This window comes from Chrysoperla carnea, chromosome 3, assembly GCF_905475395.1.
Source record: "Chrysoperla carnea chromosome 3, inChrCarn1.1, whole genome shotgun sequence".
NCBI lineage: Eukaryota > Metazoa > Arthropoda > Insecta > Neuroptera > Chrysopidae > Chrysoperla > Chrysoperla carnea.
The window spans coordinates 80,614,274-80,633,670 of record NC_058339.1 but is presented as its reverse complement, the minus strand read 5'-3'; the positions used below and the strand labels follow the sequence as shown (position 1 = coordinate 80,633,670).

The following is a 19,397-nucleotide window of genomic DNA, read 5'->3' as shown; positions in this document are numbered from 1 at the left end:
TTTATTACCTTGGTATGTATCTGTGTATCTACCTATATGTATCTATGGAAGGGATTCTTTAAACATGATTTTCATCCAGTTTAAAACTTGGGATTGAATTGAAACTTCACACATTTATCAAGGACCCACGACAATACAATAATTTCATAAGTTTCTCCTAATATCCTGATCAGGATTTACAGTATTAACAGGATTGACGATTTTTACTATACATGAAAACACTGAAACTAAAATGTAGAAAGTAATTTCTATAAATTTAAAAAGAAGTTATTAAGAAAAAAATAATTTTATAGTAAAAAAACGTGTGTATTTTATGATATTTTATAATGACTTTAATTATATCTGCCAATAAAATTTTTACAATATTTCATGTTTAACACCCCACACTTTTTTTCGATAAAATGATTTTTTGTACTGTTTTTTTTTTAACTTGTAGAAATTATTTTCTACTTCTTAGTTCAGCTAGATACAAGAGTGTGTTTTTTTAGTTTTTCCTAAACTATTACTCATTTACAGTATACATATTATGATTGGAATTTTTATATCTTTTATTGTTTTTATTTCTACAATAATAGTGCATTAATTTTCCGAGTATCGACAAAAGTATTCATTGAGTTTGCATGTTTAACTTGCCGCAAATAATTAATACATTTTGCGTATTTATTGAGTAGTTAAAAAAATAGTCTTTCAATTTCCTATTCTTTTTAGATTCAATATTAATGACAAATTTAATAAACTTGTAATTTTTTGTTTTTCAGAAAAAAGTGTCCATTAAGACAGCGTCGAATATACGCTGGCGGTGGAGGTAACAATAATAACTCCAACAATAACGATAACAACAATACAATAATGTATGAAAGTTCGTGTTCATATCATCACCAAGTGACCGGAGCAGCGCTTGAATTAAAACGTGCTGGAGCACCAGGTCTAACTGGTGGTAGTATAAAAGCTGAAGATTGTGGTGCAACATTAGGTATAACAGCCACAACACCCACTGCTGTGGGTTCCCCAGATCCACATGATTGGACAGCACCATATCGATTTTGTAATTCAACATTCGAACAATTAAAACAGAGCGTGGAAAAGGCGAAAGCTGCATTACAAGTAAGTTTAACAAACATACTTAATTATTAAGGTACTCTGTATATACTTGCATAATATGTACAACATTTAGTTCAGTTTAGGCAAATTTATAGACTTTTTTAGCTTTGCATTTTTTTCTCTATCTATTACGGTTTATAAGATACATTTTTGTGGCCTCGCAGATCCATGACTGATTTTCCATTCTTGCTGGCTTACTGGCCTACGAATTGAAAGTCTGTTTTCAAGTATAGAAAAGGTTTTTAAAAATTTCAGTTGCCTTGAATTTGTGCTAGAAATTTCAATAAGGTCGAATTAAAAAAAATTTATTTGGTTTCTTTTTATGTTTTGGATGAACAGGATCGAGGAACATTTTTGGGTGGCAGTAGTGCATTTAGTGAATTATATTCTGGAGTTCGAACGCATGATCCATTACAAGACGTTACATCGAGCTTAGGTAGAACAACACGTGACCATCAAGAAAACAACGCAAACGGCCAACAACAAAACAACGACCATAAACGAAATCATGGTGAGTTTTCTATTTCTAAATCCCAACACTGTAAACATTACATTCGGATATAAACGCCATTAAGTTGATGAATTTTTACTGGTTAAGTATTTCTCCCGTTCTATTTTTGGATACTCAATTTTTGAGATTTAATTAGTGTGCTCTTAAAAAGGTAGAAAAAAAATTGAAGAATTTTATTGTATTTGTTAGCATATGTTGCCTAAATAAGATCCAAAAACCACAAAAATTGACCAAATTTTATGACTAGATGATTAGTGTGAGTATTCGAGATGTTGCCGCAAATTTGTCCAAAAATATTAGGATTCATATAGGTAGTAACTTTTTCGATTTTTTCAAAAAAGGCACCAATAAAATATTTATTCAATCGTCAAATAAATTTCGACGATTTGACGAACTTTGTGATTTTTGTATTTTTGGGTCTAAATACCGAGTTTCATCTAATTCCGTAACAAAAATTTTGTTGAAACTGTTTCAAATTTAAGAGGTCAGAAGAAGATTGCGATAAATCAAGAACAATTGTTTGTTTCCAATTTTGATAAAGCTCACTATATACCATAATACTGACCCAAAAAATAAAAAAATTGGATTCTTTTGGTTTTTGAATTTTTAGTTTCCAAGATATCGTTTTAAAATAAATACGAAGGGTACCTTCTAGAATCGATTTGAGGTAATTTACATAGAAAAGATTTGTCAATGGTCAATTGAACTGAATTTTCATGTCTTTTTTTCATAATTAATCTACGAAATTTAAAAAGCTAGGTAAACAATTGGTTGACACTAAAAAGCTGGATTTTATGACAACAGTAAGAATTAATAATTTTAACGTACCGTTTTCGAAAAGTGTCCTGAAAATTTGAATGTGTTTAGGGTTCAAATAATACATATGAAATATTGAATTATGTTAAATTTGAATGAAAAATATTTTAAATAATTTTTCGAAGACGTTTTCGAAGAAAACATTGATAATAATTTGTAGATACGTTAAAAAATAGGTAAAAGGTATACGTAATAATAATAATGTAAGGTTTTATCTCATAAACAACATCGAAAAATTAAGATGATGAAAATGAGAATGGAGGTTTGCGTGTAAAGCTCCAATGAGACCACATCAGCCGTGTTGCCATGACTACATAGCATCCCTATAGTATATATTTAGAACCCCCCTGATGTTGTTCATCCCTCTTTCATGAGACCAATATACATATATTTTATCTATATCTATCCTGTGTGTATCCTGTGAGCTGTGTAGCGCGCCGCCATACCTATACTAAAACCTTAGTTTATTTTATCGAAATAAAAATTATTTTTTAATAATTCATAAATTTTGATTTGTAATAAATTTTTTACGAAAGATGTTTACATTGATAGTATACATAGTATACTTTTGGGGGAAAAATTCTGATGAACTCAAAATAATTCCCTTGCAAGTTTACTTTTCTTAAGATAGATGTTTATTTTGGTGTCTTCTTTTAATTTTAAAAACTCTTATTTTTTTACCATAAAGCTAAAAATACAGGTCAGCATTGTGTACCGGGCGATTTTTTCATAACTGGGGGATTTTATACGAAATATGATGGTTGAAATATTCTGCATAAGACCACTAGTTAAATAAAGCTTCTCGTAAATTTTCAACTCCCCATCTTTCATAGTTTTGGAGAAAATCGATATCAAAGTTTTGTTCTAATTTGCAATTTCACGGGTAGACAATAATGTTTACGAAAAAATGTTTTTAAAATAATTTTTATATTTCAACTTTTGTACTGTATGTAAGGGTTTGCAAGGTGGGTCTCACGGGCCCAAGAATCAATTTACCTATGTTTCTCTTTTACAATCTCCTACTCACTTTTTACGTTCTGAGCACGCTATGAAAATTTCAGGTTGATGTCTCTGCAAGATATCGTGACCACGGACAGGCGGGTAGTTAAAAATATTGTCTTAAACTTAATCCAAGCCGTAATACAAAATTAAAAGCTAGAGACCTAGTGTTAGATAGTTTTGTAACTATCACATTTAATATTTTAAGTAATTTTAAATAATGCTTGATTTTTTAAAATATGAAGTTGGACAAGTTAATTGATTGATTTGAAGAGTTAGTTAGTTTTGATGGTGAATTATGTTATAACTTGACAATAAGTATAAGACGAAAAGTATGAATAAAATTTTTTGATATCCAGAGTAATTTTCAAAATATTGAAAATTTAGAATTTGTTCAAGTACTAATATTCATCATTGCTTAATTTCAAAAAGAAAAGAAATATTAAAAAATCAGTCGACTTGAAATCAGCTTTTTCTTGACCTTGCTACTAGCTCTCATTATAAAAGTTAGACAATAAAAATAAAAATTACATTTTTAATAAAACACAATAAATATAAAAATATATAAGGCTTTTCCTTCTTGTACGTTTTTACTTTTTTTTTTCAAATTAATTACTTAAGTTTGGATGTTAAAAAGCTCCTACACATAAATGATACAAGAAAAGCTTATACTTTTCATCGTCTAGGTAAATAGAATATATTTATATATACGAGTGGGTATATACGTATATTGTTTGGTAAGCGGAAATAACGTAAGCATACAATATACTCTAGAAAGAACGGAAACACTCTATCAGCGGGAACTTCAAATGGACCGCCAAGCATTTCACCTGAAGATTCTTTTTAGATTTCTTTATTATAGAATAATTTATATATATATATATATATATATATATATATATATATATATATATAAGAGTTTACTCGTTTTTACATTTGTGTTAAAAAATAACGGAGTTAATTGTTTAACTACTACATATTATTAAGTATTATAAGCTCATTGAAAAAATAAAATAGAATTATGGTAGCAGGCTTTAAATAATATACCTTTATTAGGAAAACATAGTAATTATTAACAATATTGTTCAAATATCTGAATGCACTGTCGGATACAATATACCTTACTCTTTTAAAAGTCTAATCATTTCAAGATTTATCCCTGCTTAAGGCTGCTAAATTGACTCTTTTTTAGACTTAAACAACCATCTTAAGTAAACATTTTTAAGTCGGTGGCATCATGTTGACAATTTTGATATTTTTAAGGAATTATTTCCTCCCTTGGGATAAATCGGAAGTTTTTTTTGTTTTCAGTTTGGATGGAAATCTTTTATTAAGGTGTAATTTTTATCCAAAGATTTCAGAGATCTAAGTTTGTATTGTATCTATCAGCTCGTATTGTTTCATTTTTATTGAAATCCATTCAATGTAATAATTTAATAGATTTCAATAAAAATGATCATGATTTAAATAATCAATTTTCAATTAATCTCCGATTCGTTTCAATAGGAAATCGAAATATTGTCATATCTGAACATTTGTATTTAGTATTTTACGATTTTAAAACTTCATCTTTGATTTATTTCAAAAGAAAATCGATAAAAATTTTTCTGCGATTTACATTGCATGAATACATGCAAAAGATGGTATTTTGAAAAAGAAACACTTGTATTTTGTATTTTAAAGCTCATTTTTATTCATCAATTCTTGCCACCTGTACTGGACATCAAATCCGACTCAAACTGTTTTTAAAATGAAAAAGATTTCTCTTTATTATTTTTTATATTATTTTAAGAGTATGTAAGATATGGACTTTTTTTTATCATCCTTTGTATATATACTGAAAGCAGCAGGAGGGAGAGCTTTTTGTGAATATAATAATAATATTCTATTCTTCACAATTTGATGTTCTTTTCTTTTCGCTTCTTTTGTTTTCTTTTTCTTTTTTTTTAAAATAAATTTTTTTTTACCACAATATTATTCGCGCGAGCTCTCATACAGCGAGAGCTTTCCATATAGCATATATAAAAGAGAGAATGTCTTTTGTTCTGTTATTATAAATTCTTTTTTTTTCACAACCTTCATATAATTTTTTTCTTCTCCCATATAATAATAATAATACTCACTGAAATATTGCCTCTTTTTTAATAGAAAAATGAATGCAATTATTTAAAAAAATTATATTTATAAAGAAAATGTGAGGATGATTATGAGAAAATGGTGTATACGTATTATTATTTTATGTATATTGTTATGCAGCACAGAGAATTAAATGAATAATCGTCACAAGTTTGTTTCATTGTTTTTTTATTTTTTGCGTATATATTACACAGGATGATTGATTTCATTTTTATCCCCCGAACTTAAACAAATGGTGTTATAAGCTTGACCGCTACGTGTGTATCTGTGTGTCTGTCTGTCTGTGGTATCGTATCGCCTAAACGGATGAACCGGTTTTAATTGAAATGAAAAAACTAAAAAATTGGCGGATCTTCATTGGCGGTTACGCCCTAGACCAAATATCTGACATTCATATTCTCACCTGTACACACTTATACCGCGCAAAATTGACGCAATAATACATAAACATATAGGAAGATCTTGTTCAACATGATTCCTGTTGGGTCATTTCACACGAAAAATTTTAGTATTGGCTTGTAGTCTAATGGTGACGAGCAGTGTGACAACAAACATAGTGTTGACACATATACTGAATAGGATCGTAGCTCAATGATAGCTCAATGCGCAGAGGGAAAGCAAATAGCATTGCGACATCTACGATGACTCAAGACCATACCGTCGTGTTGAACTACCTATTTTATAATGTAAGTGGCGCCTAAGTTATTATACCATACAGTATTGTAAATAATGCTATTGTTATGGATCTTACGGCAGAATTATATAGAGTATTATCAGATAATTTTTGAGTATCTGTCCCTATACCATATATACCAGCATTGTAATAAACGCCATGCATTTCTTACAGTGTATAATTATCTCCTTAAAACTTAAACTCTTGAAGAAATTATATCATTAGGAAGGAAAATGAAAACAATTATTTTTCACAAAGGAATCGCTTTGCCATTCTATACAACGTACTCTGTTATTGACTGCAGAAACCTAGATTCCGAAAATAAGCTCATCAAGAGCAACAAAAAATACTTTTCCAAATTTGGATCTGAGGCCTAATTTGGGAGATACGGGTATGACAAAAATTGATATATGTGTTCATTCACTGACTATCATTCGATAACCAGTAGCCAATGATAATCAGTAGGTATTTGTTAATTTGATTTAATAATGTTCAACTAAGGAAGTTTAAATTTCTTACAATTTTGGTCCTTATCAATTTTGCCTACGATCGATTATTCTGATGTGTTCTTTATTCTTGATTTTTTTCGTATAAACGATGATAAACTAATCTTTTGAAAATGGAGATTGCAACAACTTTGATGCCGACCTTTTTTTTTGTAAAGTTCATATTTTTGTGATGCACGTTTAGAAAGAAGGGTGTAAATGAAATAACTTTTACAATGAAAAATGCAAATTTATTTTTTTTTTCACTATTTCAATATTGAAAAGAATTTAAAATTCAAATTATTCTGACACCTGGTCCGAAAAATAAAATCCTAGGAATAAATTGAAGAGGACTAAAATTGTAGGAAATTTAATTCCTTAAAACTTCGGTGATAACCAGTTTTCACGTAAACTTACTTGAAAATAAACAAATAATGCAAAAAATAAAAATTCATGACCATCTCTTTTTAGATCTAAATCGAAAAATATCGATCTTAAGAAAAAATTGATAAAGACCAAAATTGTAGGAAATTTAATTACAAATAACTTGAGTCATCGCCATTTTGCGTGTAAAACAAAAAATAAACGAGTGGCGCAAGAATTATGTAAAAACAGTGTTTGAAAATATGTAATTGTTACTAATTGACATCACAGCTAAATAGCCAATCAAACTCGTTTTAAATTATTTCAAATATCGTGACTTTTAAAAATTGTATTCATGGTGTATTTATTGTTAAAAATGCGTAATTTTCGAGTTACAGGTTCTACTCGACCTATATTTTTATATAAAATTAACAAAAAGCATTTCAATTTTTCATGAAAAAGGTCTATTAAGCCTCAGATCCAAATTTGGAAAAGAGTTTTGTTGTTGGAGCTTATTTTCTGAAGCTAGGTTTCTGCAGTCATAAACAGAACACGTTGTATATTATACCGCTTATAGTTCAAGTTATAAGTAACTAGTGCTAATATGTATAAAAATGAATAACCCAGTAATATAAAACATAAAAAATAATATGCATATTTTGAATGTGTATAAGTATTAAGTATACAGATATACACGTACAGTACAATAATAATTTAGTTATAGTTAGTGCTTTATTTATAGTACAAACATATTTAATTGAATTAGAATGACAATTAATAACGTTTTATCAAACAACATAGGATGTAGATTGTTATTATAAACTGCATTATTTATTATTTAATAAGGGTGTTAGTTTAGTTATATCTATGTAGCTTATAAATAAATACATAACATACATACATGTATGGCCTTTTTTTAGTGGGTGTTATGTATATATATAAATATATAGCAATTGATATTTAATGTTATTAGAAACTTTATGTATGTTGAAAATTGGAAAACTTGTTGAAAAACTATCGGTACTGACTCCGAAGTAAAAGTTAAAATTATTGGTGTAATTCCGAAATAAAAATTTTTTATTTTTATCTTTATAAATTATATCTCATGTGTTATTCTGAAGTATGAGCTATTTTGCTGTACAGTTTCATTAAAAACCATTCGCTAGTTTTAGCGTGAAAGCGTAACAAACAAACAAACATGCTTACTTTTGCATTTATAATATATAGAGATAGAAATTTAAAAAAATAATGAACAATTTTGAATTGAAGAGAATACATTGCACATCGTAAATTCAACTTAATTTTAAATGATTATAGGATTATTCAAATGATGTTTATTAAATTTTTATTTACAAAAATATTATACACCTACATTTCGGATACAGAAAACTGCCTTATAAACAAATTATAAAATCATTAATTCTTATTAAATTTGCAATCTATTTTTATTAGGGTTAATTTTTTAACAAAGTTGTTTAATATTAAGCCTTGACTTACATTTATTTTAAGTTCAGTATGTTCCTTAATTCCTAGTCAACCCTAGTTGCTCAGTTGGTTAAGGCGTAATCAATTCCGTTCGCGGTATGCGTATGGTAGCGATTTCCGCCGTCACAACAAAAATTAATTTAATTATTAGTTGTGATGGGCTGGTGAAGTGCATGGCAGATGCATGAAGGAGGTGCGCTCAGCTTTTGGAAATAATTGAGGAGCTGTTAAATGATATTATCAGCGGAATAGGTGGGAAAACACATATATGGTATAACAATGGACTCTATAGCCTAAATATATCCTTCGTAGACAGCAACTACAACCTAACCTAACCTAAATACTACGAGTGAAAAAACTGGGACATCACTTACATAAATTGAATTTTTGAAAAATAAACAGAAGTTGTTGAGAATAAGGGACCATATTATCTTTCAAAGATTTCTTCCAAGATTATAGCAAAGTTGATTCATGTCCATAAATCTATCTACTTTTTAATTTTCGACTTGTACTGATGATTTTGAATGTTTTACAGGCATAATGAAATAATTTCGATATAGAAAATTATGAATTTTTTTAATTTTTGTAATAAAATCTTGAAAAATTACTATTACTAAAATCATATGACGTAATATATCTAACTTAGTAGTATTTTAATAATCTCTGTTTAGTATATACGCTTATGAAATTACATTATTATAATGAAACATGACATTATGTCTATAAGTGGTTTAAAAATATCAACATTTTTAACCGAAGATCATATAACGGCATCCGAAATGGAACTATATTTTTAAAATTTATTTCGACTTACAAAATATTACGTAAGATTGGAACTGCTACAGTAAATGCCACCAATTCGAGTACCGGTATCTAACTTCAAATGATCATATCTCCGGGAAAAATCAAGTTAGATGTATCTAGTAAAGTTTAAAAATGTTTTTCTTTTATAAGACAATAATATGGCATACGCTTAAATAAATTACATGTATGTCGTATTTTTCATGATTTTTTATCTATGGGACTTCCTAATATTTGGGTATTTCATGATACTTAAATTAAATAATTAGGCCTCTTGCTTGAGTTTTTTATTTTCATTATAACCCGAGATATAAGCGAAAATGTTTAAAAAACGGAAATTTTTGAATAACTTTTATTCTAATTAATATTTTTGAAAATTCTTTCGAGACCTTAATTTTAGAGAACGATTTTATCCGTTTTCATGGTTAAAAAAAGGAAAAATCATTGCTTATCATGATTGATATCGTTATAAACAATTAAACCGCCTTTAAAAAGTTACCGCACCACATTTCGAAAAAACAAAACCTTGATTTTCGGATTCAGTTGAAAAATTTACGCCGAAAACTGTAAGACGTTTTTTAATAGCTACACGAAATTTGTACAACACAACACACAGATACAAATATTGTAAAAAAGCTAAAACTCTGCTTCTTATTTACACAGCATTGTCATTAATAAACAATCTCTAGGTATTTCTGAATGCACTATAGTTAATAAACTAAGTACATTACATATAATATAATAAGGAGTATTATATTCAAACAAACAAAATAAAAAATATAAATAAAAATATTTAAAAAAAATTCACTTGATTTTATTTTTCCGCAAGACATTTGGTGGCAGTGATTGCATTGTGTGGCGAGCACTGAGTAGAGACTTGGAGGCGGTTTATATGACAAGCAACTTCCGATGACGCGACCAGATAACAAACGCGTTGATAATTGTCACTTTAGACTATTATATATAATAATAATATTATACATTATACATCTACATATTATATATATAGGGTATTTTAATAATCATCTTTTTATTTTATTATTCTTTGTGGTTTCATAAAAACAGCAGAAATAAACAGGACAAATATCCTCTACGTCAAAAGTTCCTTTTCCCACAGAGTTTGTAATGTTTACAATATGGTGTGGGCGCTCCATTGGAATTCTATTAAGGTTATATTCGGGGCATTTATACTACAAGTGAAAATTACAAAATTTAAAAAGCCCTCGACAAATTTTTTGGTAGCGAAACCTAAACTCACGCTTGAAACATATCTAGGAACACTTTCCATTAAAATGACTTTTTTCTAAGAATTATATTTATTTTGGAGATCATCGCCTATTTTTTAGTTGTACCGGGTACAGAACCTTAAACTACACTTGAAACATAGCTAAGAACACTCTGCATTAAATGAAATTTCAAACGAAACTAAAAAATGCCATAGACAGATAGACAGACAGACAGACACACATAGTGGTCAAACTTATAACACCCCCTTTTTGGTTCGATTTATAATGGATGTAAATTATATACATTATCTAAATAGTACAACACAATTATTTCTAGATGCTTTGAATTTTTTTGAAAACATAAATATTTAATAGCTTACAAGAAAAATATGTGATTCATGGTACATGATGTGTGTTTCATCGTACAGTATCATAATATATCTGGGTTCACATCCTCAGGTATCTGAAGTCTTCCAATAAGAACAGTAATCGGTGCTAAATCCGTAGCGAACGGACAATATTAAATCATAAAACAGACGTAATTTATACGTTTCGATGTTAATTGTATGACTTAGGTTGCATAAAAAATGAAAACAATATACATTTAATTCTGATACTCTCTCAATACAACAATTCATTATCGAACGTATAGCCGTAACATAACTAAAAACCTTTCAATTCATATATGTACCATTCATGGGTATTATATGTATATAACATATAGGTATATCATGTATTACAACATCCATTGCCAATCCGATATATCTGTCATTTAGGCCGCTAAAATTGATTGTGACGTTGTTCCGGTTACTAATTGACGTCTGCGCAGTGGTGATTGATGCACCATTTCCGGCGGCCATATATATCATATAACAATACATATTACATATATGAATTGTATGTATCTAATATCAGAGTTGTACCAGCAGCGCTTGGTTTAGGGGGTTAATTGCACCTACTACTGTTATTCTCCGTTCGTTTCTGTATAGATTTTTGGGTAGACTTTTAAGAATTTGAAAAATTTTGATAGAAAAATAAGCAATAACTTTAAGAGCTCTTAAATATCTAATAAACTTAACACAAAGGAAGAAAAGTGAAAATTCTGGACGGGAAAAATTGTCGCTAGGATACTTAATGGTTGTATAAAATCACTAGAATACTGGAAATATTTATCATAATCAAAGTCGAGAAAATATAATTTACCAAAAATTTCAATCAATTTACTGGGAAATTATTATTCTTTAAATAAAAAAATATTTATTAAAACAATATCAAAAATCTTTCAAAACATTTTTTTCCAAAATTTAACAAATTTGAAACAAATCTTAAACAGTGCCTGATATTTCGATACCAAAATTCACCATCTTTCAACATGGTCATCAATATTTGTTTATAAACCATGCTTGTTAATGCTTATCCCCCTTCGAAGCTTTCAGCGTCAGAAATATTGCGTGCCGTTTTAAATTTCTGCCAAATCCCTGGGTTTTCGAAAAAATGTTACAGAAAAAAGTTCTTGGTAATTTTATAATCAAATTTTTTCTTCAGTTAAAGTTTTGCTTGATAATATATTTCGAACAGTTTTTTTGGATCTAAATAAACTTAAAATAAAGCAAAACTTTGATAAACAAGTTTCTCAATAAATTACCAATAATTTGTTCGAATCCTATTTTCTAAAACCTTATAAAAAACTGGTATGTATTGACAGTTGTTCATATCCTCTCCATATAAGCATAAATCTACAATATTTTCCAAACTCACTGTATAATATTAAAATAAGTATCGAATTAATATGAATCTCCATTGAACCGTCCCAAAACAATGAGATATTCAGTGTATCAATATTTTGTGAGTACTATACTCGCTCGATACGGTGATAAAATATCCATTGTATATTTATTTTGAGAACAGTAATTTATATAAATTTATTACCTGTAATGAATAGGTCGTCATTTGTTTGTTATGTATTTTTGGGCGAAGATAAGGGGAAGGGGCTGACGCGAGAGGTTTGATTTTAAATCATAATTGCATTTGTATGTATACTATTTTAAATCAAGTGTTTATGTATCATGTTTTTTGGTAGAAACAATTCGATAAAATAATGGCATCGATGTATGGCAAATAACAGGAAATTTGTCTTTCCTATATTCGATAGATCTTGAAAAGTGTTAGTTAAAACATGATTTGAACGTTTTTGCAATCATGAAAATAAAATTAAAATTTTATAAAATATTTATGTTTTTAAATTTTAATTACTTCTTAATCTACTCAATCTTTCAATTATTTTTTATCAAAGCATTGTTTATTAGCGCTTAAAGCGTGCAAGTTCTCTAAAAACATACAGCTTTAGTTTCAGAGGTTAACAAGTGAAATTTACAAAATTTAAAAAACCCCCGACAAATGCGATTTATTCTCTGTAAACCGATTTTTGGAAACTTTGCTGTATGTTCTCTATCGAGTCGGTTCGACCGTTTAGGGTCCACGACGCCACAGACAAACACACAGACGCAGAGATAAACACTTTAAACTTATAACACTCCTTCTTAAATCAATTTCAAAGTGATGGTCAAGGACATCAGATGAGATGAAAAGGATACTTAGGGAGCTATAATTTTTTGGGACAAATTTTTGGAAATATTTTAATTGAAATTGAAATATTTGAGTTGACTTTGGTCTATTGAATTATTGTTTTGACTTATTATTCTTTTGAATTATAAATTAATATTTTACCGTTTATTATTTTACCACGTCACTTTTCCCAAATGAATTGAACCAGGTTTATTTGACTGTTCATTTCCATAGTAATCATTTATATATCATGCCTTTTCCAAACTGAATCGATTTTGACCATAATGTCGAATTTTTTAGTCTTTTTGGGTACGGAAACCTAAGCTCGCACTTGAAACAAATAAAATCAGTTTATTCGTTCAGGCACTACGATGCCAAAGACAGACAAACACACAGACAAAGCGGTGAAACTTATAACATCCCTTTTTTAGTCCGGGGGTTAAAAATACAAATTTTAAATAGATCAAGAAATGCAATAGGTTTCGAGTGATATTTTTTACTGGATGATCTACGAAAATTTTTCTCGTAATTACAAGTGATAGTTTATCTTTAATTTTTAAAAGTGATAAACCGTAAAAGAAGTTCTTTATCTTATTCAAAAATCTCCTTACGAAACGGAAAATGGTGGTAACATTCCTAATAAAAACTATAAAAGGTTGTTTTCGCTGATAGTACCTACATTCAGTCGAATGACTTTTAAGTATGTATACTTTTCTGCTTAGAATATTCATATGTAACTGTTTTATTGAAAAACGGTTATTACGAGACAACTTATACATGCTTACAGTATTTGATGTAAGGACCACCCGGTGAACAACAATGAGAAAATAAATAAATGTGTTTTTTTTTCTCTGTTTTTATTTTTCCAGTTTTTAATTCGTTTATGATCTTTGTGTTGTTAAAATTTAAAAATATAATATTTATATTAATGGTTTTCATATTTTTTATTTTGACTAAAATTAATGATCATATATATGTGTGTGGTTTCATTAAATGCGGTTAAATTTATTTCATGTAAATAACAATATCGTATATGTATGTATAAACATTCAGTTTTTGTTAAAATATAAATTTATTATATTTTTTACAAAAAATAAGCCATTATCTATTTTATGTTTAAAAGCGTTAAAAGATATAAATATGAAATTATTTATTTACTTATAATCGTTTTTATGTGCTTTGTTTATGTACGAAACGAGCTTTGATTCTGTTTCGAGCAGTAGCTAAGTACCTTCTGCTTTGAGCGACTTGTTTGGTTATTTGTAGATTACATTAATTATCATTGAAATAATTGAAATGTATTGTTGAGGTCTGCATCGATTAGTTAAGTTTATTATTGATTATTAAGTTTTCCAATGTAAGTAACAAAATATTGTGGAAGCAATCAGGTACTTCAGTCCGCAGGACCCATTTTGTACTCCGTTAGAGATAGAACAAAAGTTGAATGTAAAATATGTTTCTTATAAAAAAATAAACAACTTTTGTATACATTAGAGTAATAAATTGTTAAATGCTAAAACTTATTATAGAAATTTATTATTTATATGAAACTGTATTTTCACGTATTAAGTAAATTTTTATACTATTTTTACCCGATCATCTTGGTCAAAATAAGTGTTCAACCTCGGAATCTTACGAAATAAGCTGAATTTTTTTACAAACCTTTATTTTGGTAGTACAAATGTCGTCTCAAAAGTTACATATGGGCACGCGTGCGCGTCGTTAGATATTCAAGGCAAAGGTCTCAAAAATCAATTTTTTGTGAATATCTCGTTTCTTTGGCCTTCCATTTGATTAACTTTTTTTGTATGTTGAACCGTTTTTGAAATAGAGGGCGCAAAAGATGTTGCGCTCAACTTAACGTACTTCAGTGATGGGTCAATATTTATAAATATAAGATATTATACAATTATTTAAGTAGTATTTAATGACTAATTATGAAAAAAAAATCGCATAATAGACTGGGATTTCCGATTGACCCTGTCTATTATGCGGTTTTTTTAATTATTTATCGATTAAACACTATTTAAATAATTTGTTAATACCTTACATTTATAAATGTTGACCTTGCACCGAGGTAAATATCGCTGAGATACTGTTTGGCTGAAAGCTTGTTTTATACGTTGGCTTGTTTTGAAATAGAGGGCGCAGAAGATGGAGCGTTGAGCTATACGTATCTTAGAGCAGGGCCAATATTTATAAATATAAAGTACCAAATAATTATTTAAGAAGAATTTATCGATAAATACTATTCTCTCTTCTCACTTTTTATCGATAAATTTTATTTTGGATATTTTAAACTAATATATCGATTATATGCATCCCATTTTCTTTGGTATAAGTCAGTAATAATACGTGTACATATTCACATGTCTCCACATTACATATCTCTTAATATGACTATCGACTAAAACGACTAACTAATAGTCCCTTCGTTATAACCGTTTTGTCGGTATAACCGATTTTGATTGTATATTTATTGAATATCACTAGTATACCAAAAATATAAATATATTAATAATATAATCAAATAATATATAATTGTGCCCGCCCCAATGATTTTATAAATTTGTTATAGTACCTAAAATATTTGGTATTGATTTAATGTAACAACAATAATACTATATATATATATATATATATATATATCTATATAAGCTACTGTATCGTATACATTTATTATTATTATTATTATTATTATTATGCGTAAAACATTTATAAACACAATAGATATTATAACAATACAATTATTATATTGTTACTATATCGTACGTACGTCTAACTAAACTCATCATTATATTGTTATGTTACAACAATACAATAGGTACATGTATGTATGTATGTATGTATACATGTATGTATGGAACCAGTCATCATAATCATTCGATGGATCATCATATTTGTGGATATGAGAGAGTTAGCCAACCGTACATGTTTTAATATCTATAGGGTGAGATTACGAAAGTTTATTTATCGCATCGGTTTATTAGGCTAAAACACCCCTATATATTATAAATGTGAGAGTAAGAATGTTTGTTTGTTACGCTTTCACGCAAAAACTAGCAAATGGATTTGAATGAGACTGTACAGCAATATAGCTCATACATCAGATTAACACATGAGCTATAATTTATAAAGATATATTTAGAAACAAAAATTTATTCTGAAATTTTATTGCTCCATTTACGATAATCATTTTAAACCATAAATTAAAGATTTCTGTAAAAATTGATAATAGTAAATGTCAAACAATTCATGACCTTCTTTTCTGATATACTCAATAAATTATCTCTATTCTGCACTTAAAAAAATTGAAAATTGTGCAAATATTTAGTCTGTGTAAAGCAATTTCTTCGAGTGTTATGGAAGGGGAATAGGAAGTGAGATCAAGAGAGGTGGAGGCTATAAAGCGGTGGTTTTTACATTTAAGCCCAGTGGAGCGGGCGGGTATCAAGCTATAGTTATCTATAAAAATCTTAAAAGTTCCTTAATAACATTATTAGTACAGTCGCTTCTGGTATTAATCGAACTATAACCTGAAAAACTGGTCAATATTATGCAGAACGTCGTTGGTACATAAAATTTGAATTCTATATTTCCTCGTCGACAATACTGGGGGTAGTATTTAATTTTCAAGGTAATTTGTTTCAGACAATATTAGGTCGCCTTCTGAATCTCAAAACTGATTCCATTTCAACATCTGACAGAAACTTTGTTACGACGCAGAGTGTGTCCAACCCATTCTTACTTTCTTTACTGGATTTTTACATCAGAAGTGTCCTCTAGTATTCAAGTCATCTGGCTCAGTTTTCTTGTTTTTGACAGTAATTTCAAACAAGTAAATATCATCAACAAAGTCATGATCTACTACAATTTAATTCCATTGAACACTTCTTCACATTGGAATTGTATTTTAGTTAGTGATGAACGAGACCAAGATCCACACCAGGACTAAGGTTATCTTGGTCTTGGCCTTGGTTTACCATATTAAGAACATATTTTATTACAAATATAATACTTTTTCCAGTATAGATTAATTATTTTTTTTGTATTTTTTTTTTGTAAAAGCTTTATCTACTTTTTAAAGTTCAACCTATATCTAAATGAAAAAGGATAGCTAATAAAAACCTTATGTGATATTATATAAATAATATTATCTCTCGTAAAATTTCATAATAAAAGACATGGTATACGAAATAGATGATACATCATATATTTTCTATGCTAGATAGAGGTAGATTTTATTTTTGAATAAAACTAACTGAGTGAACGAACAGCGCTTTTATAAATTATAACCGCAATGCGTGTTTATAATTGATAGATTTTGATATGGTTTGACGCGTGACTTTTCTACTACAGGCCTATTATTACGCACTATCTGTTATTATTGGAGTGGCACGACAAATTTCTTTAGTGACAGATCTCGTGAGAATAACTCTACTTTCTTGTTTTCTATATTAAAATCATAAATCGAATTGAGAATAGTAAAATTGCAGATTTTCATATAATTTTTTGACCTTTTGTTTTTATATTTTTTAGCTTTCCGGATTTCTTTCTAAATCTGTGTTTGGAAATGTTAATAAAACGCTTACTTAAGCCAAAAGGAAGGAGTTTGTTTGTTTTTTTTTTTTTTAATTTTCAAAATTAAACTAGCTTTTGTCAATTTTTTTTTTATAGATAATAGGATTTTTGGAAAACCTATATTTCCTCACGGGTGTGTTTAAAAATAAATAAAAATCTCTGGCAATTATAAATATTCAAAATATTTATCGCATTATAATTCAGCTGAACTTTTTATCATAGATCCATCCATAAAATTATGAAATCCACATCCTTACTAATATTATAAATGCGAAAGTAACTCTGTCTGTCTGTCTGTCTGTTACTCTTTCACGCCTAAACGGCTAAACGGATTTTGATGAAATTTGGTATGGTGATAGATGATAACCTAGAAATGGTCATAGGCTATAAATAATCACGCCATCGTTCTAAGGGGGAAAACGCCAAAGTTCGTTTTTGTTGGGACTTTTGCTCTTTCACGTCTAAACGGCTGAACAGATTTTCATGAAATTTAGTAAGGTAATAGATGGTTACCTAAAAACGGATATAAGATCAATACCATCAAGGATTGTTTTTATCTATTTTTAACCATCGGGGTGTAAAGATGGAGTGAGAAAGTGGGGATTAATATTCGAATATTTTCAAATATACCCCAGTGGGGTATCAAATAAAAGAACATGACGTGTACTTTACAAAACTGTCACCCCTACGCAAGGAGAAGGGGGAAGCGGTGAAAGTAGGGATGTTGCCTAGCAAAGCGGGTAGTTCACAGCTAGTAATCTTTATATTTTTTGAGCCTTTCGAATAAAGAATTGTTTTTTGATTTTCTTACGAATTAAAAGAAATTCTCAGAGATCATTATAGTATCTATACGAAAACGTACGTTACCGTTTTAAAATGATGCATTTTTCCGTTCAGAAAAGCTCAAATAAAAACTTCCAAGCTCTTGCTTTTCGATTTATTCCATAACTTCCATTTCATAATTAATTCCATTTTGTATTATTCTGGTATGGACTAGTGCTTGAACCTCTATAGAATGTATGCCGGAAGTAAAATAGTATTATTATTATTATAATTATAATAACAGTGCAGTTTCGGAGATGAAGCAATTGGTAATAATATTTGCGTGTCCAATGTCTCGGGAAACGAGAATGTTTTTCGATTTAATTTACCTGGTACAAACAGTTCTGAAATATTCGGAAATATTTTTTATTTAATATCATATTTTACGGGCCATGTTTCTGTCTTAAATAGCTAGCAAAGACCATTAAATAGTAAATAAAATAATATGAAACAAACAGGGTAAATGAGGTAAAATTTATGGATGTATGCTTGATAAGCTTGATTGTACAGATGTGCATAAGTTTTATCTCCTTCAATCTGTTTTATGAAATGTCAAAACAATAAATATTATTTTTATCTCTTTATAAATTATAGCTCATATGTTATTTTTATGTATGTCCTATATTACTGTCAAGTTTCATTGAAATCAATTGAGTAGTTTTTGCGTGAAAGCGTATCAAACAAACAAACAACTTTACTTTCACATTTATAATATATAAGGATATTTCACTTCCAACAGTTTTTGTTCAATTTTCGACTCCAAGAAACTATAGGTGGAACTTTATTGCGGCTTAAGAGGGTATAAATATGTATCTCCATGGTATAAAGAAACA

The 19,397-nt window shown here is 28.7% G+C and overlaps 1 protein-coding gene across 1 annotated transcript in view; it reads left to right on the top strand.

Annotated features, from left to right (window-relative positions):
- The first annotated feature begins 810 nt into the window (after positions 1–810).
- Positions 811–19,397, top strand: part of LOC123296632 (DNA-binding protein D-ETS-3) — a 137,409-nt gene continuing 118,822 nt past the window's right edge. The window contains exons 1-2 of the mRNA XM_044878187.1: positions 811–1,104; positions 1,441–1,612. Coding sequence (XP_044734122.1) covers positions 850–1,104; positions 1,441–1,612 — 427 coding nt within the window. The 5' untranslated portion in view covers positions 811–849. The remainder of the gene's footprint in view (positions 1,105–1,440; positions 1,613–19,397) is intronic.